Raw genomic sequence first — 26,835 nt, forward strand, 5'->3', positions numbered from 1 at the left:
ACAAGTGAATGTTATATAAAAGATCAAAAGTGGGCAGATAATCAAATGCTGTTATATGTAGTTATCAAACTTTGTATTTAAATATACGTATGCCAAACACAACAAACTTATATGTAGCAAACGCATAACGAGAAAATCATTGCGTATAATTAATAGACATTTATATTCTACATATCCTAAACATATAGGTATAATTAGAAAGTAAATCTAATACTCACATGACCTGTAACATCATGCAATATTAAGTAAATATATCATTAGACATATGTCTTAGATGAACCAAATACATTTATGTATCCACAATGAAACTAGTGGCACAGTAACTATGTTTACACATATGTGAACAAATGGCATAAACCCTAAGATGTAAACCCTTCAAAACGGATATAACAAAAATGTAATTTAAAGACTCGTATCCATTTATAACAATTACACACAAGCACATAAATGTATACATCCATGATAAAACTAAAATATTTATATATATATATACTACAAAAATATAAAAACCTATCAAATATCAAAGTAGCCCAGTAATAAATATATATATTATAAAAACTGAGCTATTTCATAGTTCTCATTGAAGCCCTGTGGTGTTAGAGTACCCAGTGTGTAAACCCAGAACATCTCATGTTGTGAGAAACGTTTCTGTAAATCGCCACCTCTTAGGCCCAATTCTACATGCTCTATCGCCATAAATTTCAAATATTGAGGGTCTGCCTGATGATACTCCTTGAAATGTTTTAAAACTGTATGATTTTTCACTTTATTTTTAATGTTTCTTATATGTTCTTGAATGCGAAGTTTTAGAGGTCTTTTTGTTTTGCCAACATATTTCAAACCGCATGTACATTCTAAAAGATTTTTTTTTTATAGAAAAAAATGAATAGAGCAAACATTTGATCTGTGTGCACTGGTCACTCCTCTTTATGTACTTCTCCTGTACACTGGCCGTGCTGTATCCTGGTCATTTCACCTAACCGTTTTTGTGTACAGGGTTTCCCAGTACTCTGGGTTTGCCTCTGATCTGTCAGTTGTATTGTTATTGCAAATCTCTGGATTGTACAAAAATAAAAGATTAAAAAAAATATCGATAATGGATAAATTATATAGTGAAAATGTTCTCTCCACTTGAATACTCCTTGGATGTCTTCTATTGCGTATCTGCCCCAATATAACAGAGATTGACATGCAATTCATGAGTTCTTTAACATCAAAGTTCCTACTATTCTTGTAGTTATAAAACACTTTGTTCATTGAAGCCATATATTTACATATATTGCAATGATTGCTCCTGATGCTCCCTTTCATGTCAAAGAATGAAGTATGTTTGATCTTAGTATTTTTTAACAAACTGGGAGCCAGAATATCTTTCAAGTTTCGACTTTTTAAAAAAATAATATTTGGATTCTCTAGAAGAATATTGTACAGGATGGGACCTCTCTCTTCTCTTCAAGTTACTCCAATGTTTAGACATGGCCAATCTAATTCTACTTTCACCACTACAATACGAGTGGTGATAAAGGAAATATCATTGTTCTTAATTTCCTTTTTTTAATATATCAGAAGATCTTGTCTATCTAATTTTTCTCTTCTATCAATTACATTTCTTAATAAATCTTGAGGATAACCTCTCTTTTGGAATCTTTCTGAATATATATTTAACTGTTCTTTGCAATGATTACTAACGCTGCAATTTCTCTTAATGCAGTGAAATTGAGAAAATGGAATGTTGGTCTTCCATCTTTTAACGTGCGAGCTTTTATATTGCAAGTAACTATTGGTGTCAACCGGTTTAATAAAATTCTGAGTAATCACTCATCTTCTTGTCCTATAAGGACTAGGTCTAGATATCCATGTTATATCTATTTTTTGCTTGTGTATATCTATATATATATATATATATATATATATATATAGAGATATATATATATATATATATATATATAGATATATATATATATATTTCTTGGGTTAGACCTATCTCTGATATAGATTATTCTGCAGTGTGTCTCTCATATCTGTTGCTCTTTTCATAAATTATGTCAGAAAGGGGAAATAGGTTGTATGTCCAAAGTTGTGTGATGTGTTTCACCTGTTCCAGATGCCAATCTAATACTTTGTTCTGACTGCCGCCCTGGATATATCCCACGTTTTTGATCCTCTGATATTGCCGTGTCACAGAGAGTCTCAGCTCATCAGACCCCGTTCACACTGCACCTTGGACCCGGGAAATTCCTGGGGCAACCCCGTTTATACTGAACCTGGGTCTGCCCTGGTAATAACTGTCAGTCATCCCAAGAGGAGCTTTGATTGGCTGACAAAGATGAGGTCACTTAAAGAGACTTTTTTTTTTTGCACACAAAGATGGGGCCAAAGTGGGTGGTGACTGTTCACCACATTGCTTTAATCATGTCCGACGAGTTACTATTGTGTATCCCGGAGTTCCTGGTTAATTGTGTTATTTTGCTGTTTTGTACGGCAAATAAGCTTTGGATGCAGCTGCTAACACTGTACTACTTTGCACAGTGTCATTTCAGGAGGAGAAAGGCACAATTTATGACATTGAGAGAGAATACGCAATGGCTTTATTTGCGCAGGAGGAGGGCTTTTATCAGGGCCAGCATTTCCTGCATAATGAGATTCAGCACAGCAACTAACCGAATAATGTTGGCCACAGTCACGGAGAAGCTTTCTGGTCTGCTGTAGAAGCTTTTGAGGATGAGCAGTGGATGGCACATTTTCGCATATCGCATTGGACATTTCAGTATATGCTGGACCTTATCACCCCAGCACTTTCTAGACAGACCACAAACTGCAGAAAACCCATAGCACAAAGTAGGAGACTAGCGATTGTGTGATGGTGGTATGCTACCCCTGGCGAATACTGCACAATCTCCTGCTTGTTTAGAGTGGGGAAATCCACAGTTTGCAGTCTAGTTCATGAAGTCACAAAGGCATTGCTGGAAGCCCCTTACCATCGCTTCATCTCCTTGCCTCAAAGACAGCCATCAATGGATTTCTGCATAGTGGATATCCGTGGATTTGCTGGAGTCATAGACTGGACACACATCCCTATCATTGCCCCCACAGACAACCCTGCAGATTACTGTAATCGCATAGGCTGACATTCGATAATTCTACAAGCTGTCGCTAACCACAACTATTGGTAAGCATAATTTTTTATTTTAATGTGACTGTGTCTTATGACCTGTATTGTAAAACAAAGATCAAATTTTATTTTTAGTTTCACAGATGTCTTTTTTGGCTGGCCTGCATGTTCCCATGACGCCAGAGTTCTGGCCATTTTGGATCTGTACCAGATTGCAGCGGAGAAGCAAGATGGCTGGATGTTCCCTAGAGAGGAAAATATCTATATTTTTTATGATGTTTTTCTCAGCAAGCTAATACATTCATGTTTTTTTGCTATTTGTTTACAGTCCTTGTCCATCTGTAGATGCTCACCTTTCCAAATACATTTCTAAAATATACCAGCTGTTGAATTGTGTCCTGTAACCAAATTATGGCTAGCATGTATATGTTTAGTGTTTTTTGTGCAAGGTATTTTAGATTGCAAGATCCACAGGTGTAGTGATTTTTGTGAAAGTTCCAATATTCTCTGTAAACAAAACAAAAAAGACAGTCGTCAGCGCTTATCCTTTAAACTGCATATCTGTGTGTGTCTAACAAAATGAAAAAATTAGGTATTCGTTCATATTTTGATCAAAAGACTTAAGCCTGCATCCCAACGTCAAGGGTACCTCATTATATGCAGGTCTGTAAATCTCTGCAGAATATGTGTGCACTATGGAAAGAATTGTTAAAAATAAAATTCAGCACACATATATTCTGCTGTGCATAACAGCGAGAATATTTCAGACAACCACATGAACATATTTGCACCAGCACTACTATAAATTGAATCTGTTGAATTGCTTTATAGGAATCCAAGACCGTTAATGGGTGGAGATCCACATCATTGGGGATGCAGCTTGCGGCGATGGTTTATGAAGGGCTTCACTCAGCACCATCGACTTTCTGTGAATCAAATTTGGTTCAACCAGACCCTCAGCTCTGGTGGTAGAAAAGGCCTTTGGATGACTGAAAGAATGTTGGCGGTGTTTATTGAAGAAAAATTACAATGATACCAAGCTTCTGACTCATGTAGTTGATGCTTGCTGTATTTTACATACTATTTGTGAAATACAGAAAGAGCAACTTCTACCTGAGTGGAACGTACATGAGTCTGAACTAAGTGAGCTTTCTGTAGATTCAGCGACTTATGAGGGCTTTCGTACAAATACCTGTGTATAAGTTATTTGCACCACCATCACCGCCAATCTATCATCACTAGTTGAGTAGAGCAGACAAAGGGTAACCAGAATTTTTTTTTATTAAATCTGTCAAAGAACTTTTTGTAGGTTACATATTTAGTCATATGTACCAATAGAAATAAAAAAGTGTGTGTGTTTTTACAAAGCTCTATATATTATATCTTTAAAAAAATGTACATATAGACAGTTTTTTGAAACCTTGCTTCACCAGCGGCCTCCCCGGCTTTGGAAGCTGGTTCCCCTCGGTCTACAGAGTTGACGGACTCTCCTACGACTCCTGCAGTACAACTCGACCCTAACGGTTGGCGCTATGCAATTGATGATCTCTAAACAAAATGCAGAGCTCACCAATGCCATGAAAGCATCCATATGTGAACTCAGACAAGAAATTCAGGAGATAGGAGATCGTACTGATCAACTAGAACAAAATATGAGCGACCTTGTACCCTCCCACAACGACTTGATAAAGGCACATGATACGCTACGTCAGGAACTAGACTCCTTCTGGTCAAGATGGCAGATATGGAGGCTCGCTCTAGACGCAATAATGTGAAGATTAGGGGAGTCCCGGAAACGGTCTCAAATGCAGACCTTCAACCGTACTTTCTGGCAATATTTCAGAAGCTATTACCCTCGGCTTCGGAGTAATATCTACTTATGTTTATGTGCCATGATCAAAATGAGGCTTGTGAGATTCTTTTTAGCATTATTCTAAAAATGGATGTCCTGCAATCCTAAACTATGAAAATGGTAAACTAGAATGGACAGTTGCATCCAGATTGTTTGAGCTAGAGTCCTACAAAAATCTAGATTCAAAACAAATAATGCAGAAATTTTCAACAACAACTGAGCTCATAGAATCTTTGCCATATTTAGCAACACTAGCTGCTATTGGACTGACCATACCTGTAAGCAAAGCGGAATGTGAAATAGGTTTTTCTACTCTAAAACAAATTAAAACCTTTTTAAGGAATCGCATGAAGCAGAGCACACTGAATAATCTAATGCTGATTTCATTGGAGGGACCAGGTCCTACAGACTCTGATTATGAAAAAGCTGCAGACGACCGGGCCTCTAAGAATAAGAGAAGAATTAATATATAAAATGTTAATCTAGAGATTACATCAATATAAGGTCAGGATTTCAACATTTAATTTGTGCAAAGGCCCCCCCACCCGGATACTTTTAGATGCCACCTGGCTGGTAAAATTTCTGGGGAGAACATTGCCTTAACTTGTCTACACATACAATGCTTTCCTACATAAGTCACACCATGTGCTGCTTCTGCCAGGGCTGGTAGGTATCCCTTTGGGCCGACTGGTCTACTTTTACCATGTCTCCAAATACCATTCTGTACACATCCCTTCAATTTTCAGAAAGCCACTTCCTGGGGATAACAAAACTTTTGCATTTTAATTAATTTCTTATCTGTAATAACTAAAATAGCATCAAATTTGTGTCCTGTGAAGAAATGTTAGTTAGTAATGGTCTACTTGCAACTTCACATCCCTTAAAAGGTACATACTTGTGATTATTTTTTTTTAGTGGCAACGGCATATCCATAATAACTTGCACTATTTCTAGTGAAGTATGTCTCATTCCTTGGTTCAAGCAATGACCCAAATACTTAACCCAAGCAGAACACAGCAGTCAGTCATCAACATGTTGGATCAATATAGAACCACATTACGGTATAAAAGCCAATAATGCAATAAAATTAATGGATCAACTGTTATGGCAACCATTGTGGCATAAACTTGTAGAACAATAGTAGAAGAGGTCTTCACCTATAGCAGCCGCCTTTCCCGTAGAGACTAGTTATGCTCACAGGTACTCGGATGCCCCCAGGACTTACACTTAGTGTAGTGCAAGTTTATGTTCACAGGGCAGCGCACAGGTACAGGAGGTAATACACGGAGTAGAGACAGGCCAGAGATCTGCGGGACTGGACAGAGCACAGGTGGAGACGTCAGGCACAAGCATGGTCTGGGTCACAGGCAATGGTTCAGAGTCAGGGTGCAAGCAGAAGGTCGGGGTCACAGGCAATGGTTCAAAGTCTGGGTACAGGCTGGAGGTGAGGGTCACAGGCAAAATGTTCAGAGTCCAGGAACAGGCAGAGATCATACACAGAGAAATTAATCCAAGGTTCAAGACCAAAATAGTACTGCTGCCTGCTCCAGTGCTGAGACAGAACGCTATAACCGGCAGTGAGGCTCAGTCCTCACTGCCTTAAATAGTGCCAAGGGCCAATCAGAGCAAGGCCCTGCAAGTGCTCCCAGGTTTTGCCTAATAGATTACTGACAAAAAATGAGAAGCAGAGTGCCCAGCTGCTAACTAAACAGGCATGTTTTGGCTGAACCTAATTAGCCTTGCACGCGTGCGCCCGGCTGTTTGACAGCTGGCTGAACGCTGCTCCTGACATCAACATCTGCAGTTTCAGAGGGATCTAAACTCAGTAAATTATGGGTACGGCCATCACATTATGGATAAGAATATTGCAGCTGCTGCCCAGGAAATCTGCACATGTGATTTTTCAAAAGCCATTGTTTCTTTTTGCTGGTGGTAATCTGAACACACAAAGACATAACAGATTAAAATAACAATTCACAAGGGGAATTCTTTGATGTATAGGGTAAAATGAAAAAAGATATATAATAAAAGGACTTCTTATGCTCTGATCAATCCACTTCTTGATGTATGCAAAATCTTCAGTGACTGGCATAGAAAGATGGAGATTGGAGTGTGAGAAAGGCTATCATAGACATGAGTAGGGAGAGAAACCGCCACAGACAAAGGAAAGGGAGGGAGAGAACGGCAGAGGAAGGGGGGGAAGACCGGCAAAGACGGAGGATGGAGAGAGAAAAAGTGGGAGAGGGACCGACAGAACCAAAGGAAGGGACACACAAAACATACTTTTTTTATTGCAAGGGCAATCATATGGGTACATGTAGGAGCTGTTTGCTACCAGAGTTTCCACTTGAGATTTTCAATTTGAACTTGATCAAAGTGTTGAAACAGACTGCATGGTGGGGAAAGTTTCATGTATTTCTGCCATCTGAGTACACCTACACACCTGCATACACCGACACATGTCCATGGAGGTTACAGTTATGGTGAACCACTCTGTGTAATTTCAACAAATTTTATTTCTCTTTACAGCTGTTAACGTTATGTAGTATTTCACAGCTGACTAGTTTAAATCTTTCAGTGCTAATGGTTCAGCCATGATGCATGTGAGAAGACATGCTTTGCGGGCACCCAGCACGTTTGTAAAAACTTGACTGTGTGCTCCTCCACTGTTTGGAACTCATCTCTGTCCCAGGTTTTCTCCACACTTCTTTACGACCTGAAAAAAGGAGCAGAGTGGTATATTACAAATCTGAAAAAGACAGAGAAGGCAACATGCTTTTGCACAACAAAACTGTGCCACACCAAGCTGTGGAAGCATGGGCTTGGCACTTGTCCTGTGTTGTCTGGTCCCTACACTGTCTCCCTTCTAATGAGGATGTGTTGACCTAATGCGTGGAAAAGATAAATGGACTTTGCTTGTTTAACTGTAATGGGGGATTGCTCATCATCCAACCTGTCACACACCAACTCAACCAATTCTTAAAAGAAATCGATATGTAAATGACATACATGAGATACAAGATTTCCAACTTACTGTTTGGATCAATGTCAGATTCTTGCCTTTAAATCCAGCCAGTCTACCATTTTCAAGAGCCATTAACATTTGCTGATCTTAGCAAGTTGGAGGGTACCCTTCTTGGAGGCAGTAATACTAATGGTGCACCCTGATGTCGTGCCCAAGGAAGACTGCCAACTGATCTAATTCTGTGTCGTTTAGGTCGAGGACATTTGAAAGAGTGGCAACGTGCTTTTGAAGCTTCATAGTACACCGCGTTTGTGGATTTTTAGCCTCACACCTCGGACAAACATTCTAAATGCTACTAAAAGGGTTCTACAGAGTAATAACTTAAATGAAGACACATGTGAATTTATTCTGGATAGCATTAGCCTCATCTTAAACAATAATTATTTCTACTTTGAAGAGGCTTTCTATATGCAGAAAGAAGGGACAGCTATGGGCACCAGGTTTGCCCCCTGCTATGCCAACATCTTTATGGGCGTATGGGAAGATCAGCACATATGGGATGTTGAGAGGTGGGGGGTCAAACCTGGTGTCCTGGCATAGGTTCATAGATGACATTTTTTTCGTCTGGAAGGGCGATAGGAGTTCTTTAGATTTATTCTGCGAATATTTAAATCAGAATGACTATAATATAGAACTCACATATAACATCAGTCAACAGTGTGTAAATTTTTGGACTTGACTATATATGTAAAGAACAATGAACTGTGCACGAAAACATTCTCTAAACCTATGGATAGCAATTTGTACATTAGCGCATATAGTCATCATCATAGAAATTGGCTAGATAACACCCCAGCAGGACAATTCATGCGTGTAAAAAGAAACTGCACGGAAGTACCTGTCTATTTGAAGAAACAATTCACACAAAAGACTTACTCTCAGCAAGTAATAGAGGAGGCCCAAAACAAAGTCAGAAAAATTGAAGGAACAACCCTTTTAAAACCAATGATTAAAGAATATAAAAGAACAGAGCAAACAACATGGCATTCATCACTCAATTTAATAGACAACATAAAAGATATGAGAATGTGCTACAAAAGCATTGGAAAATACTACTCTGATCCTACATTAAAATCCATTTTACCTGATAAACCAAAATTTGTATATAGGAAGGTTCCTAGCCTTAAGGACAAACTAATTAGGAGCACTTTACCTAAAAGAGAAACTACTAACCGCATCCGAACAAAAGGATTCCACAGATGTGGTATGTGTCTACCGTGTAGATACATTAAAAGTGACAAAAAATCATGGAGTTTGCTTCTACTACTAGTGGTCTGAAATATGACATTAAGGACTTCATCACATGTCACTCGAAAAATGTTATATATCTAACTGAGTGTAGATGTGGAAAACAATATATCGGCAAAACAAGTAGAGCTCTTAAAACACGTATAGCTGAACATATCAGAAATATCAAAAATGGATTTATTAATCACTCTCTATCAGCCCATTTCTGAGATAAACATGAATGTAATATCGAATCAATAAAATATTTCTATGGAAATAAAGCACTAAGGAACAACTGGAGGTGTAGGGATTTAGAACTCAGACTATCAAAGGCAGAAATGTATATATACTTTGAAAACACTAGCCCCGCAAGGGCTGAACACAGACTTTGAACTAAAATGGTTCTTATAAATAAACCCTAAGCCTGTATAAAGAACAAGGAACTCATGCATTAAGGACATTCAATATTATCCTCTTATGATATGAGATATACCTTTAATATATATAATTCAGACGGATGCTACAGTTTAAACTTTCAAGGGAAGTTTCCCTTTACAATGCAGCACCGCTTTAAATTTAAGCGCTGAAGAGGCTGAACACGCCGGAGATGAAGAATCCGGAGATTCATACATTTACCCCTGGGAGTTTTGAGGATATATATCCAGCCTCTATACTGATAAAGAATGTAGAGGACTAATAAGACAGCCATTTAATTTATTTACTGTTTTTTGATATGTTTGATGCATAATCTATGCGCCCGAGATATACACATTGTTGATGTTTTGTGATCTTTATTGAGGAAAGTGGTTGCCTCGGTGTTATATTGGGGCAGCATTGTAAAATAGCGCTTTAAGAAGACACATTCATCTGCTTGTAATTTTGTAAACATTCTTATGCAATCGAAGCCTCTGAAATATGACAAGGCAGCTGGTTTGGCAAACATAGACATTTTGACTAGCCACTCCACATTCTTCACACTTCTCTAAAAGAAGTTCCATTGTGCCTTGCATTGCTGGTGTCAGAATGACTGGAACTTTCCTCCATTGTTTTTCCCTTATTTCAATCCTTGTAAATTGCCAGCAGAGCTTCTTGTTCAGCTCAGAATGTGCTAGGGCAACATCTTTGAGGAGAAACGAAAAATCCTTTGAACAGAAGATAGTCAACAGCACCTTGGAAACTTCCCCTTCTCTTCTTCCATTGAACAAGATCACCTGTGCAAAGGTGACTTTTACAAGCCATGCCTAGTTGTTAAGCATAGGCTCGATGGATAAACTGATTCGGTACTCTTGCTATTTGTCATCGAGATACAAGTACATTATTTTCACAACTTCAGTGAAACGTAAAGACTGAGACATGTTCCAATTTGACTGACTTTTCAAGGCAGTCGATGAGATTAACTTATTCTATCTTGCCTCATAGATTTTCCTGAAGTTGAGTGCATTTTTATCTGCAGCAGTGCATCCCTCCATCATGACTCGGCACTCCACAATGCTCAATTTCTTTTTCAAGCCATGCGCCAACCTTGTCAGCAAGGGTGTCTTAAATTTGTGTTTTCTATTATACATCTCACATTGTGCCTGGGAATTAACTTTTACTACTTTCTAGAGGAAAAGGACCCTCCTCTTATACACTCTTTCCCTGATAGGCTGCACTGTACATCTAAGAGGAAATGTGGTTTTCCACATCCAGTCTGTTCCTCATCATAGCCAGCTACCAGTTTCACTGCAGCTACTACATGTAGAAAGTTTAATGGGATGGTAAAGCCTTCCATTCTCTCCAAAAGCATAGCTCTTCTTGTAACCGTAGCCTGCCCATTTCTCTAAGCTTCTGATTGATGTACTCATGTTTGCTAACACCTGAACTGACCCGGTTGAAGAGATGCTGCCCCATCGGCATGATCATTTTTGACTGTGAGTAAAATTTCATCTGAGGTAATGTCACTCAAGAGCTACCAAAATCCTCCACTGATGTCAGGTTATTTCTTTGGTGTCTTTTTTTTGTCAGGTTTGGGTTGTTTGCCCCTTTTGGATTAGCTTACATCTCTTCATGTGTCACCAGAGGTATTTTCTTGCAAACAAGCCTTGGCATGCTGCTTAGTGCATGATGCCCTCGTCAGTCATTTTTGTCAGGAAGTTTGCATGGGATCAGAACGTTGGGAGCTTTGTTGAATGCAACCCTTAGGACTTATTGAGAATTCAAGGACAAGGTGTTTTTGAAGCTATTGATGAAATTGAAATGTTCACGGAGAAGGTGTGACGGATTACTGGATAATACTACTAATCTTGATTAGCGCTGGCTTACCTGAGGTGCGGAGTCTAACGATCTCCCCGGTGCTCACCAAGAACCGCCGCAAGGCGGGATGGGCTTCGCTGCCAGGAGTTGCAGGTTGCGGTCCTCAGGTTCGCCCCAAGATGTAGTGCAGCGGAGTAGGAGCAGGAGATGCGTAGTAATCAAGCCGGGTCAGTACACAAGAAGGAGAAGCAGGCAGAATCAGAAGGCAATCTCGGAGTCAATCAGGCCGGGTCGGTACATGGGTCACAAGAATAGAGGAGTGGTCAACAAGCCGGGTCGGTACACAGGGTCACCAGAGAAGGAGTAGTCAGCAAGCCGGGTTGGTACACAGATATCCACAGGAGGCTGGGAAACACAAGGATTCACGAAGGAACAGGAGCCAGGAACAGGTAAGTGTTGCTCTGACACTCAGCGAGTGTCAGAGTGAGATTCATATACTGACGTGGATTCAAAATCCCCGCCTCCGGGTTGCGGTCACGTGACTGCCGAACCCGGAAGTGCGGCTTCCGGACTGAGCAGCGAGACAGGTAAGTCCATAACAGAAGGAAATTATGTGTCACATGTGTATTTTGTTTAATATAATGAGATAACTGTGTACACATCATTCACTATTTCACGTAGCTTGCTCAGAAAATAAATCGTGGTCCAAGGAATAAAGACATATTTTTACTGGGAAAATTGTTTGGGAATGAGTGAGGGGACTAGATGTTATTCTTAAATAATACTTGGGGGTAAATGTATCAAGCTGAGAGTTTCTAGTGGGTTTGAAAAGTGCAGATGTTGCCTATAGCTACCAATCAGGTTTTAGCTATTTATTTAGGACATTCTACAGAATGGTAGCTAGAATCTGATTGATTGCTATAGGCAACATCTCCACTTTTCAAACCTGCTAGAAACTCTCAGCTTCATACATTTACCCTCTGGAATCCAAACACCACTTATGTAGATGAATAATTCAGAGAAGTTTATATTATCAAAAGATCTTGACTGGAGATACCATATGTAATGGTTGGAGTGTAAAAAGGGCCACAAATCCACTTTAGTGCGGAAAAGGGTCATGGAAATTTAAAGATGATAAATGCACACAATTGGACAAAGGTTGTTCGATCTTAAACATAGAACTAAGACTGTTTCTAAGCCCGTAAACCCACTTTGCCTATTTCTACATCTAATCATTGAGGTATAAGTTGATGAATTAACAAAATTTGTTTCTTTGGTGCAGTGCAAGTTGTTAGCTTGGACAATGAATATCAGTCTGTTGGTGACCTGTTGTAAGGAAACGAGTTTGATAACACCTTAACCAGCCTGTCCCTCATTTCTCACAATATGTGGACTATAACATGTACATTGTATAGCCCTGGTTTTTTTCCCCAGCTCACCAGAGTACAACTGCAGTGTCTAATTACATGTGGATAAGGAGACATTGTAGCTGATTGTAAATATGTATATTGTTTATTTTATATTGTTGTTATAGCAGTGAAGCTGTTAGTCATTGTTCGTAAAGTGAAGCTAGATGGGTTATGTGTAAGGATCAGGTTGCTGGATACAGGTGATGGGGAAGACCAATTAGTATCCATTGTTCCTCCACAGGACTAGTCCAGACTTTTTTTCTGCAAACCCAGGAGTGGAGCTTCAAAAGAAGCACAGCTCATCTACACCCCCCCCCTCTAGCCCTCTGATCCAGCACCCACTAATGTTTAAAGAGGGAGAGTGTGAGGGATTTTCCCAGGTAGGGGAAAACAATGTGGAAATTTGACCATGGATATAAGGAGCCACTCCATGGGGGGAGGGATCTTCATTCTGGGGATTGATGGCTGGAAGCTGCAGAGTGGCTGGTTTGAGTTGTTGTTCTCTGTCAGTGAACACATTTGCAGATCCATGGGTCTTCAAGTCAGGACAGCCAGGTGACTGTATTTCCTTAAGCTGAATAAAGGGCCAATTAAGCTAAATAAAGGGCCTGGGTTAGAGACAGATGATGTGTTAAACTTGCCTGGTATTTATCTATTGTTTGGATATAGTATTCTAGTGTTGTTTTTATTACATTAAATGTACTGTTGTACTTTTCTAACTACATTTGTCTGAGTGACTATACAAGCCTTAGAAGGTACTGGATAGGCTTCCCTGGCAATGTAAGGAACCCGTGGGTGGCCAGCCACTGTGACATGGGTAGAATTGGGCCAGTAAACCCGGTATCTTCACACCTGTTGTTATCCTATATATGGTTAAATAATGAAGATTATTAACTTTTATGTGCTGACATATTAGGCAGTGCTGTATATTGAGGGGATCAAGAGCCTACAAATGACATACAGTTGCATGAAACAGAAGGTAAATATGGCCCTGCCCAAATGAGCTTACATTCTAAGAGGTGTGGAGAAGACTTGATAGATAAGGAAACTTAATAACAATTGTAGCTGCTGGTGAGGCTATTTAAAGGCAGCAGCATTATTAGCATCCAATAATAAAGCTGTCCTGAGTGACTGGCATTATTGTGCATCTACCAGTGTTGTGGTATGGTTGGAGCGAGGGGAGGCAGTTGAAGGTTGAGACCTAAAATGTGAGTCAGTCACTGAAATCTTAACAGCTGCTGTCAACCATAAGTGTACTTCTTTGTTTATCTTAATTGAACCTCCTTCGTCTTCTGGTTGTAGAGAATGCTTTTGCTTTGGAGTATCTTATTTTTTTTTACTATCGTGCTTCCTTCTGGAAACAGAGCCAGGACAGTTGTTTCCCATGTTCGGCGACACCAAGGAGGCAACAAAGATCACCAAAGAGGAAACAGAGATGGCAACATCAATTACCATGTAAATGATACAGCAAGTGTTATAAAACAAGTAGTATTATTATTATTATCTTTGACTTATAAGGCGCCACAAAGGGTCTGCAGCGCCGTACATTACATATACAGAAAACAGAACCAAGACACAACATGATACAAAAATATATACAAACACAGCTGACAGGGTAAAGCAAATCAGATTATATCTGGGACATATAGTGAAAGAGATGGTAGAAATCAGCGAGAAGAAGGCCAAAGCTTAAGAAAACAGGGCTAGCGAAGTAGGCCAAGAGGTACAGAGGGTGAAGGAACAGTAGAAGGAGCACACAAGGAAAGAGGGCCCTTCTCATGAGAACTTACATCCTAAAGGGAGAAAAGAGGTAAGAAATTGTATAGATTTAAGAAATATACAAGGAGCAGTAGGAAGAGGGATTGGTGTCCTTAACACTGGAGATGTTGCGTAGTTTCTTGTTTAGCTACTCATGCAACGTATGTGTTTCGTGCAGAAGAGGAGATAACTGATATCATGAAATGTGCTCATTGTGAACACTAATTAATTAGGACAATAGATAGATAAAGTAAAAGTTCTTGGGTATTCCCATTATAATCTAGGGGAAACATATATTTAGTGAGCATCTTTCTTGTACTCTGGTTCAGATATGACTGAGAAATTTAAACTTTTATCATGGAAAATATTTCTAGGAAGGGTGAGAATCTCTTTGCCCTTAACTACACTCACACCTCATTGGTGTGAGCGTAGTTGGTGTAAGTGTGTTAAAAAAAATTTACAGCATGTATCAGCATTTACATTCCTTGATGAATCTTTCCCCTGTTGCTTAAGATACTTAATTGTGGACAGACCTCAACAAGGTCTATTCGCAAACAATTAAAACGATTATATTAATTTGCATAAGTTTGGTATTTCTAACTGGTATCTATGAAAATACCAGTTTCATGGTGGAAAAGTATAATGAACTGGAATCTTTAATACTATGCTCCATCTAATTATAGTAATTATTATTAATATTTTTTTTTTATTTGTTTTAGATTTTTGTTACTTGAAAGGGTATATTGCAAACCCTCAGAAAACTTCATAATGTAGAGAAACTGTTTCAATTCTTTCTGATTCAACTACAATTATCTAAGACATTTTTACAGATGTTAAGTAATTACAGTCTGAGTCTTGGTTAAACATTTGTCTGGACTTTGTTGTTGCTGATCTAAACACTCGAAATTGCAATATTGGAGTTAATGTGATGTGTTATAATTTCATCCAACATTGTCTCAGAGACTAGAATGGTGACACCATTGCCTTAGTCTCTTTCATGGACTAGCAAGTTTTAACATGGTTTTTTGGTGACTGTGTTTTGCCAATAAAAAAGCCATGCTAGCTTACATTCACCATATCTGCCCCCTTTCCCATAAAACAAGTTTTGCTTATCGATACTTATTTTCTCCCAGTACTTAAGAGTTCTCACAAGTGCGTCACAACAGTGCTTCTCAGTGTATGACGGGACATGCCATAATGAGTGTGCCTACGCCTGTGTTTAAAATCACTGGGTACCTTTGCTGGTTAGTGGCTATAATCATTTCTCACTGCAGAATGAGCTAATGCAAGGCTAGAAATGATAACCTGCTACTGATTGGATGGCTGTGTGGCTATCGCATTTTGGTTGCCTGGACCTCCGTGTTTTCACCTATTAGTGGCTCAGGCTACCACATAAAGTATTGTTCCATCCTGGCACTGGGTCATCCTTTGGTGCTGTAAGGTTTGCCCTGATGATGGTTCCTGAACTAGTCCTGCTGAAGCTTGTGTCACCAGTATCCCTGTTTGGCCCCAGTGTTTTCCATACTCTGTGGCTTTCATCCTTACCAGTGTTCCTCACACAGGTATTAGGAAAGGATGCCTTCACCTCCCACTCTTTGGTTCAGAGGGTTCACAGCTTAGCCTCCCACCCACCTCAACTAGGAGCTCATACATTTATTTCAAACCTTCATTACAGACATTTTGACACTGTTCTTTGATTGGCCAGGCTACAAGGGTCCCTTAAGTTTGAGAATTATACAGTTTCAGTGTTACTTGATTTTGAGGTTCAGAAAAGTCGGGCCCAATTCACAAAAAATAGAGAGTAGGGTCAGGGACCTACAAAACCCCTATGCAATGCTGTTTCCTGCACGGCTCAGAGTGATTGTGGATGGCTGTTCCCATTTTTTCTCTATCCACAAGCAGGCAATCAATTGGCTGCATGGCAAACTATTTTTACTGTATCTGATTTCCTATTTTGGTGGGATTGGGGGCTTTGTAATATGCATAGGACCCATTTTTGCTCTCTGTATGATGGCTGAGGATAGAGGTAGTGCTGGGGGATTCCAACTGCTCTCCTGGAATGTGAGGGGCCTGAATGATAGAGTTAAACATTATATAGTTCTAACCCATGTTAAAAAGTATAACCCTGACATTGCATGCCTGGTTGAAACTCATCTTATTGGTAGCCAAGTCCTGGCTCTTAAGAAGCCATGGGTGAGTTGGAATTATGCTGTGCATCTCTTTTCTAAATAACAACGCAGGGAATTGAATCTTCTCCATACAATGTGATCAAAACTTTTTCCTATGGGAGTCAGGCTTGACCTTCTGGAGTGATAATGGTAACCATGGCCAACGCTAATGCAATGGGATCTCTGGATGTATGTCTTATTATGAGCAGTTGCTGTTTTGCCGCCCCCTCTGAGCTTGTTTTAAATATGTTTGCTGCCATGCAGTTTCAGTTTTCAGGCCTATGTCATAACTGAAATCCTTTCTTTGAACGCTGTATGTTTCTGACGCTCTCTTTATTGACTAAGTATGTGTTATCATGCATTTCATGATCATAATCTACTATATAAATGTCTAGTGGCATGTGTGGAGAAAAAAACACCAAGCTGCAGCGCCACCTGCTGGGCAGAGTTATACACTGACCTATATATTTCTTAAAGGAGAAGTGACAGTTGGGAGTGGTTGGTGGTTGCTGGGGGTGACAGTGGGGAGTTTTTAACACCGTAAGTAGCTTGATGAAGGATGTGGCGATGAAGATGAAGGATGAGGTGATGGAGAAAAATGATGAGGTGGTGACATGTGGACAAAACCACGTTAAAAAAGGGCGCTTGCGTCGGGAAGTAACGCTCTTCCCCTGAGGAGGCCTGGGCTATGGCCCAAATGCATGACAAGAACCTTTTTAATACCTTAAGTAGCTTGATTTGACTAGAATGCATGGGTATCATACACGGGTTAACTTGTTTTATTATATTTAGGTTAATTGTAGTTTTTTGGGTTTTTTTTAGTTAGTGTTTGTTTTAGGATGTAGCCTAGGATGTTTTCTGTTATATTTGTATTAAAAGAAAAGTGCATTTATTTTTTTGAAAATTGAATAATTTGCACAATTGACCATGTGTCACTGGAATTATAAGGTACCAGTGCGGCTAATAGAAACAGATGTGAGTATATTAATAATATATAAGCATTGCATTCATGCTACATAATAGCAAAGCACAAGTCCTCAACTATTAGTCTGAAAAGAAAATTAGGCCTAACTACCAAAGTAAATATTAACATATTAATGTGTTACATTAAATAAACAATTACATGAAGTTGAAGGTAAGGAAATGTATTTTTATTTTAAAAGTCTTGTATTGATTATTGATGTTTTGGAATTATGTTTGCATATTTTTATGTTTCTTGCAACTTGAGTATGGAAGGCACATTTACCATAAAGAACAATGTCTGCCATAACAAACACTTTAGCTGTGTTAATCATGTGATGAGTGCAGCTTAAATAAATGGAGGTAAACATTTTTGGGGGGAATAAGGTGTTTGAGCAGGTTAGTTTACAGTATGCTTTTCAATGCACTTCACGTTCAATCACTTCAGGATGCACCAACCTTACAACTTGTAAACTTACAACTTGTAGTTCTCTAATGCCCACATTCTAAACAGGTGCACAGATGCACGCAGTTTTCCCATTAATTACCTACTAATTTTCTCTAGCCCGGGTTGTCTCACAACAAGGGTAGATTGTGACGACTTACCCGTCCTCGTTTCAGCGATGTCTTGTCGCGCTGCTGCTCTGATCTTCCGGGTGGCGGCTTATGTGACTGCGGCTAGGGCGGGAGTTTCAAACCTGCTTTTGTATTTGACTGCGCTCTGACACTCGCTCAGTGTCAGAGCAACGTTGTTGCCAGCTTCTGACTCCTGGGTTGTGTCTAGCCTCCTTAATCCTGATTACCTCCTGTGTACCAGACCTCTGCTTGCTTGACCACGATCCTGATTATATCCTGTATACCAGACCTCTGCCTGTTTGACCTTGTTCCTGATTACCTCCTGCATTTCTTGCTAGCAATTTTCTCCACTGTACTACTCCCTGGGGCACCCTAGAGGACAGCAACCTGCGGGTTCCCGGCAATCAGTGTTAGTACCAAGGTCCCCTGCTTCAAATTCGTATCATAGATTTGGTAATGGTACTTATGTATAGTATGCCTAAGTGTGGAATGGTTTGGGGGTTTGGTGATGGAGGTAAACCATTAGAACTCATTAAGACTCAATACGTTCTGACTATCGGCTTTATATGTGTACATTGGAAGTAGTCTGGAGGTTGGGTGTATTGTGATTGGTATATGTGATGTTGGTGTTGAGCCATATTCATCACACAAACTCTTCTTTTGGCTCTTTACTATAATGATGATGATGAGTAGTTCCACACCTCTCCCCACCATCATTGTCATTGTTGGCTATTACTTTATTTAACTCACTTATCTCATTTCCTCTTGTCTACCTTCTGACTCCCCCTGTCCTCTTCTCCCGCCCCTCTGCTTCAGACGATTCTTTTGTCCCCTCTAATTCTTCCGCTCCTCCCCGCCACTCCCTCCCCTCACTATGCCTCCCTGTTCACTTGCCATACCCATACTCTCACCTCGCTCAACTTCACGCTCCTGTCCCTGCACTCCCCCGCGCACCGCTAATCTTGCCAACCTTATCCCCATCTCCCCTCTCCCCTCCCTCCATTTCTCCTGTGCCCTCTGGAATGCTAGATCCATCCGCAACAAACTCCTCTCTATCCATGACCTCTTCTTATCTAACACTCTTAACCTTCTTGCCATTACCAAAACCTGGCTCACCGATTCCGACACTGCCTCCCCTGCCGCTCTCCTATGGCGGCCTCTCCTTCACCCACTCTGCCAGACCTGGAGACCGCCCAGGCGGTGGAGTGGGCATTCTCCTACCCTCCACCTGTACTTTCAAACTCATTCCTCCTGAACCCTCCCTCTCCTTCTCCTCTTTTGAAGTCCACTCTATCCGCCTCTTCTACCCCATCCATCTCCGCGTCTCTGTCATATACCGTCCCCCTGGGCCTTCCTCCCTTTTCCTTGACAACTTTGCTGCCTAGCTCCCACACCACCTCTCCTCTGACATCCCCTCCATTATCCTTGGCGACTTCAATATTCCTATTGACAACCCCACCGACCCTGCTTCCGTCAAACTCCTTGCCCTTTCTTCCTCCCTTGGCCTCTCCCAATGGACCTCCTCTTCTACCCACTGCCTTGGTCACTCCCTTGACCTTGTCGTCTCCCACTGTTGCAGTCTGTCCGACTTCTCTATCTCCCCCTTTCCACTCTCGGACCACCATCTCCTCTCATTCTCTCTCTCCTCTACTTCTGCACCCCTCCCCCCACCCAAATCTACCCGGTCCAGGTGCGATCTCGACACCCTTGATCCTGCTATTCTATCCTCTTCTCTCGAAACTCTCCTCTCTTCCCTTTCCACCCTGTCCTGCCCTAATCAGGCGGCCTCCCTCTATAACCAAACCCTCTCCTCCGCCCTTGATGCGGTCGCCACTGCCCAGTCCATCCACCTTCGCTGCTCCAATCCCCAACCCTGGCACTCCAAACTTACCCGCTTCCTCCAAAAATGCTCTCGTACTGCCGAACGCCACTGGAGAAAATCTCACTCCCTGGCTGATTTCCTCCACTTCTCCTACAGCTCTGCCCTCTCGCTCGCTAAGCAATCCTTCTTTAAATCCTTCATCTCCTCCCAGTCCTCCAACCCCCACCGCCTCTTCGCTACCTTTAACACTCTCCTGTCTCCCCCCTCCCTTCCTCCTTATCTGCCACTGACTTCACCTCCTTTTTCTCCTCTAAAATCGCGGCCATCAGACTTGAAATCTCCTCCACCCACTCTTCCGCCACCCCCCCTCTCGCCCTTCCTCCTCCCTCCACTCTCCCCCCCACTCCCCCTAGCCACCAATTCCTTCTCCTTTCGCCCCAACTCGGGTGAGGAAGTCCACTGTCTCATTTCTTCTTCCCCCCTTCTACCTGCCCCCAGGACCCCATCCCTTCTCACCTTCTTCACTCCCTTTCCGCCTCCACCTGCTCCCACCTCGCTCACCTCTTTAATCTGTCCCTCTCCACCGGCATCTTCCCCTCCGCCTTTAAACATGCTCTCGTCTCACCCATTCTCAAGAAACCCAACCTTGACCCCACCTCACTCTCTAATTACCGCCCAATTTCTCTTCTCCCCTTTGCCTACAAAATACTCTAGAGACTTGTCTGCAACCGTCTCTCTACCTACCTCTCTGAACACTCCCTCCTTGACCCTCTCCAATCAGGTTTCCGCCCCCTCCATTCCCCCGAAACTGCCCTGGCTCAAGTTACGAATGATCTCCTCTTGGCTAAAGCCATGGACCACTACTCCCTCCTGATTCTCCTCGACCTCTCAGCGGCCTTTCACACCGTTGACCACCCCCTCCTGCTTCACACCCTTCAGTCCATTGGCCTCTCCGGTACCGTCCTCTCCTGGTTCACCTCTTACCTTGCCGACCGTTCCTTCTCTGTTTCCACCTCTGAGTCTCCCCCTCTTCCTCCCTTCCAGTTGGGGTCCCTCAGGGCTCTGTCCTTGGACCCTTACTATTCTCACTATACACCTCTTCTCTGGGTGCACTCATCAGCTCCTTCGGCCTCAAGTACCACCTTTATGCTGATGACACGCAACTCTACCTTTCCTCTCCTGATCTCTCTCCCTCCCTTCTCTCCAGGGTATCCGCATGCCTCTCTGCCATCTCCTCCTGGATGTCCTCTAGATTTCTTAAACTCAATCTTGCTAAAACTGAACTCATTGTCTTTCCTCCCTCTCGTACCTCCTTCCCCTCTGACCTCTCTATCACTGTTGACAACTCCTCTATCTCCCCTGTTCCCCAACTCCGCTGCCTAGGTTTCATCCTCGACTCCTCTCTCTCCTTTGCCCCTCACATTCACTCTCGCCAAATCCTGCCGTTTCCAGCTTCGCAACATTGCCCGCATTCGGCCCTTCCTCTCCCAGGATCCCACCAAATCTCTCGTCCACTCTCTGATTATCTCCCGCTTGGACTACTGCAACCTTCTCCTTATTGGCCTCCCCCTCTCATCTCGTTCCCCTTAGATCTGTACTAAACGCCGCTGCTAGGCTTATTTTCCTCTCTCGCCGTTCCACCTCTGTCCCCCCACTCTACCAAGCCCTTCACTGGCTCCTCTTCCCCTACAGAATCCTTTTCAAGCTCCTCACTCTCACTTACAAGGCCCTCGCCAACTCCACTGCTCCCTACATCTCTAACCTTATCTCTATTCACACTCCCTCCCGCCCACTGCGATCCAACTATCAGCGCCTCTCTTCCCCTCTGATTACCTCCTCTCACGCACGTATCCAAGACTTCTCCCGCGCCTCTCCCCTCCATTGGAACAAGCTCCCCCGCTCCATCAGAACTTCCCCTAATCTGTCCTCTTTCAAACGAACATTAAAAACCCACCTTTTCCTTAAAGCCTTCCAGTCTCATGCCTAAACTCCCACCAGTCGGCTACCTCTCTTTCTCATCCCTTCTTCCCTTCTCCCCCTTCCTCGACTCCGTCTCCGTTTCTCCCGTCTCTCCGTCTCATCCATGTGTCTGTCTGTCTTCCCCTCCCTTTAGATTGTTCGCTCCTTTGAGCAGGGCTCTGCTACCTCCTGTTTCCATCACTTTTAACTGCGCTCTCCAGCTACTCAGCTCACCTCCTCTCGGTCCCTCTGCCCTCTGTCTCCTCTCGCTTCTCTCCGCTCCCCTCAGTGACTCTCAACCTGTCATCCATGCCCACCCTCTTGGGCCATAGTTACCTGCCTATACTCACTTTTCCCCTCCCTCCCTCCCTCTCTTTCATGCTGTGCCTGAGCCCCCAGAGTTATAGTGCTTACTGTTACTTGTACTGTGCTGTTTCACCTTGTACTGTGCCATTGTTTGTCCTTGTACGGCGCTACGGATACGTTGTGGCGCCCTATAAATAAAAATTAATAATAATAATAAAAAAGTGCATCCATGGTAAACCTAGAACCAGTTTAGAAATGGTCTTGACCATTTTATTATTCAGGTTTTATATGTAATTGTTTATGAATCTACCTGGTTCAATAGATCTCAGAAATTCAGTCCTGGGGTATATGTATGAAACGTCGATTTCTGCAAGTTGCTGGAAATCGGCGACTTTGCAGGGGAAATTTACTTGCTTTTACAAGCCATCGCCGTTTTTAATTTCCACTGCAAAGTCGCTGATTTCTGGCGACTTGCAGAAACCGTTGTTTCATACATTTGCTTCCTGGAGAGCATTAATGGCTCAAACAGCAACTTTTGCGGTCGTAATACTGTTTTTTAAAGATTACACATTAAAGGAGATAAATCATGGGCTAAGTAATAACAACTTTTAATGATTTAATGTCATTTTGTTCCCTATCCCTTTCCATCTAACAACTTGCTCCAAGCCCATGAAACGTATTAAATTTTACTATCAACCTATTGTACTGAAAATACTGGCATTAAATTTCTTATTTAAAATACAATATTTCACTTCCGTTCTCTGTATACCTTTCTGTGTATTGCGCTTTTATTAGCCTAATAACATTCCTTACATAAAAATGTTAGAAGATTCTTGGCCATACGTTAGTAATGTAATATATCTTTGCAGCACTTTAATGTCCTATTGGTATTTTTATTTTTTTTAAGAAATGTATTTAGATTTTCAAAAAAACAATGGATAACAACGCAATACAGTTACAGGTGACCATAATAATCGACATCTTACATGGTTGTCAAGCTAAATGCATCAAACAAGCACAGACAGAGTATACAACACAAAAATATAAACAGCAAAAATTACACATAGAACAAACACAAATTATTTATGCAATAGTATTTTTTGTGGGAGGTGGGGAAAGGAATAACTGAGACGAGAGGCTGTACCCCCGGCAGGACAGGGCCCCTTAGCAGGGAACAGGAATGGTTATATTCAACAATCAAACCAAACTAATGACTAAGACTAAAAGAAATGGTCCAAAATGTCTTCAGAAGGATCACTGAAGGTAGGGGGCTGTTATAAATAAACTAGTCACACCAGATTTGGGAGAATTTGCGGATCATATTGGCATTTTTATTTTTACCTTTTGTGTGCTTTAAGGAGAACCTGTTTAAGTAGTGGTAAAGAAATAAAGAAACTAGATGGATTTTTGACTTGGTACCAAATGGCTTAATATATTTAATAAAACATTCTACTTTTCAATTTTTACGTGTAATTTTATCTTTGTATAAATTTTAGTAACAATTCAGAAAGGGCTAAACAGCAGAGAAGACTCTTCTGACCAAGTCTTCAAATATTTAGCAACATAGATACTAGCATCCATTTCAGTCATCATTAAGTCAATGAAAATGTTTTTATGTGTTACTAACTAGCATCTATAACAAGATAGGAGTATTTTGATAAAACTCTACAAAATGTCACGGAACAAAGCTTGTTGTGGCTGAATTGTGTCATCTCTTTAGTCCTGCCATAGCAGTAGTTTTGCGATCTAAACCCTGTATTGTAGGAATAAGCTCTGCATACCCTTGTTTAGTTAGGAAACACACTATTATGCTGGAACATCAAATAAAATACTGTAAAGCATTACAATTTGGCAGCATATTAGAGGTTCAGGTTACTTACTTTGACCGGAAATGGCTGTGTACCCTTCTTTTTACTGTGAAAAATTGTAATGCACAAAATTGTAATGCACTCATGTATTAAGTTTATAATTTTAATTATAGTGTTGAAGTGTCTTCAAGCAAGATATGCAGCTGAAGTATTCTACACAAATGCTGGGTGTACTCTTGTTGCAGTTAATCCTTTTCAATCAGTTTATAAACTGTATAGCACTGAGATTATGAAAGAGTACCACATTACATCTCATCCTCAGGTAACTGTAAAATGACTATTATTTGACATCATGAAATATCTTCACAGTGTTCATGTTATATTTATAATTAAGACCACTGACAAGTGAAGTGAATAACATTTATCTTTTTACAATGGCACCTGTCAAGGCGTTGGATAAATTAGGAGCAAGTAAACAGTCAGTTCTTGAAGTTGATGTGTTGAAAGCAGGAAAAATGGGCAAGCGTAAGGGTCTGAGTTTGACAAGGGCCAAATTGTGATGGCTAGACGACTGGGTAAGAGCATCTCCAAAATGGCAGGTCTTGTGGGGTGTTCCCAGTATCCAGTTATTAGTACTTACCAAAAGTAGTCCATAGAAGGACAACCAGTGAACCGATGACAGGATCATGGGTACCCAATGCTCATTGATGTGCGTGGGGAGCGAAGACTAGCCCGTCTGGTCTAATCCCACAGAAGAGCTACTGTGTGTATATAATATATAATATGGTATAGAGATTTATATATAGAGAGAGAGTATTAGATCTAGCATAGAGATATAGATTGATAGGTAGCTATAGCGATGGTAGTCATATTTCTGACGGTCGAAATACTGGCACTTATCCTACCAACCTCAAAATGCATACATTCCATATGCCGGTATGTAAATGTTCTTGATACGGATAAAATACAGACATTGTGATTGCCAACAGAGAAAATGCCGACATTAAAATGGCCTGGGGCTGGTTGCATCAATGCAGGGGGACCGGCTGGCTACTCTTAGGAATAGTTAAAGGAGAATTGGGGTGTATTCCATGCAGTTTGTCCCACTGATTTTTCCTCTGACCAGCACTAGGATTAATATGACTGTGTTAGTAACATTTACACAGAGCCGTAACTAGAAATTTTAGTGTCCTGGGCGAGAAAGAGCACTGGCGTCCCCCCCCCCCCCCCCCCCCCCATCTTGGTAGGTGTAGGCGCTCTCTCCCAGCTGTGACGATAGCTCGGCATTGCGCCCTGGGAGGTCACACTGCCCTAGTTGCAAACCCAATTTGTATAATAAATGAAAACAAAACAGGAAAAACACCAAAAACTTTATAACAACTAATAATGCTTAAATGCTAAAGCAAGCCTGCCACAACCAATGGCTCATCTCTGTGATGAAAGTTCCACACATGTATTATGTGGCTGGCTGGATACAGTGTTAACTATGGTTCTCCAGATTTTGTCGATTGACAAGTTCCAGCTTGCCCTCTGGCATGCTGTGCTTTGTAGTTCCACAACACTGAAGAGCCAGAGGCACCGATAAAAGTCATTGACTAAAGGCCCACTAACCTTGCAGCTGGTATTCTGTCCTGTCTGCTTCTCCTCTGTAGCTTCTCCGGAGCAGTGCAGGGGAGTGTAGTCCATTCATGTGGGAAGCTTGTATCGCTATAGTAGGTAAATATACTATATAATCACAAATCTGATGTTTTAAGGTCTCTCACTATATTAAAAAAGACCCCTGTCACAAGAACAACACTTAAAACAATGTTTACTGATTATTTGTGTTTTTAAATCCGCTAAAATTTATCAATACAGCAGCTAGTCTGCTAATCAAAAAAATTATGTTAAAAGCTGGCGCATATTACCACCGTCGGGTTTATCGCTGGCAATAAACCTTTGATGTATAGGGTGAAACAGTAAAAAACTATCGCTGGCGAAATTTCGCTGGTAATAGAGTTTTCCATCCTTTAATAAATCTGCCCTTTAGTACATGCAACTTCAATGAGGAATCCCTGTCTTAAAAGTGCATGTGCTAATGGGGTTATGAGCTTAATGAATAGGACCCTAACGGCAGATTCATTTAGCCACCATGTTGTTCAGAACATCAAGGCCGCAGAATTTTTGCAAGAAATATCCGCTGATTTTTCCTTGCGCCCCATTGAGGTGTAAGGAAAAGTCAGCTGAGAATTTTCCGGTAAAAATGCACAGCCGCGATAAATTCTCCGCTGACTTTTCCTTACACCTCAATGGGGCGCGAGGAAAAATCTGCGGATATTTAATGTATGAAAAAATGATTAAAATAAGAAGATTGTGCTTACCAGCCATATTCAAGTTTGTCTGCAGCTCTTCCATTCAGCAGTCACCAGGACTCCATCGACATCAGCAGAAGAGGAGGAAGAAGGTAAGAGGGGAGAAGAAGGTGTAGCTGTGAGGGGCACTGGGGAAAAGTGGGTTTTGGGGCAAATGGTAGAAGGTGGGGAGATAGATAAAACAAAGGGTGGGCAAAGGAACACAGGGAGAGACAGAGTTGTGCAAAATTAAAAACAGACACAAAGTGGGAGTAAGGGATGCACAGACAC

General features: G+C 41.3%; 1 protein-coding gene across 4 annotated transcripts in view; it reads left to right on the forward strand.

Annotated features, from left to right (window-relative positions):
• MYO19 (myosin XIX) overlaps positions 1-26,835 on the forward strand; it is a 253,606-nt gene that overhangs the window by 41,349 nt on the left and 185,422 nt on the right. For 3 of the 4 annotated variants that reach the window (XM_075195595.1, XM_075195594.1, XM_075195597.1), the window contains exon 3: positions 24,388-24,536. In XM_075195595.1, coding sequence (XP_075051696.1) covers positions 24,388-24,536 — 149 coding nt within the window. Of the gene's footprint in view, positions 1-24,387; positions 24,537-26,835 lie in introns of those variants that run through there. The other variant, XM_075195596.1, reaches the window with a different exon arrangement.

This window comes from Mixophyes fleayi, chromosome 2 (genome assembly GCF_038048845.1).
Source record: "Mixophyes fleayi isolate aMixFle1 chromosome 2, aMixFle1.hap1, whole genome shotgun sequence".
NCBI lineage: Eukaryota > Metazoa > Chordata > Amphibia > Anura > Limnodynastidae > Mixophyes > Mixophyes fleayi.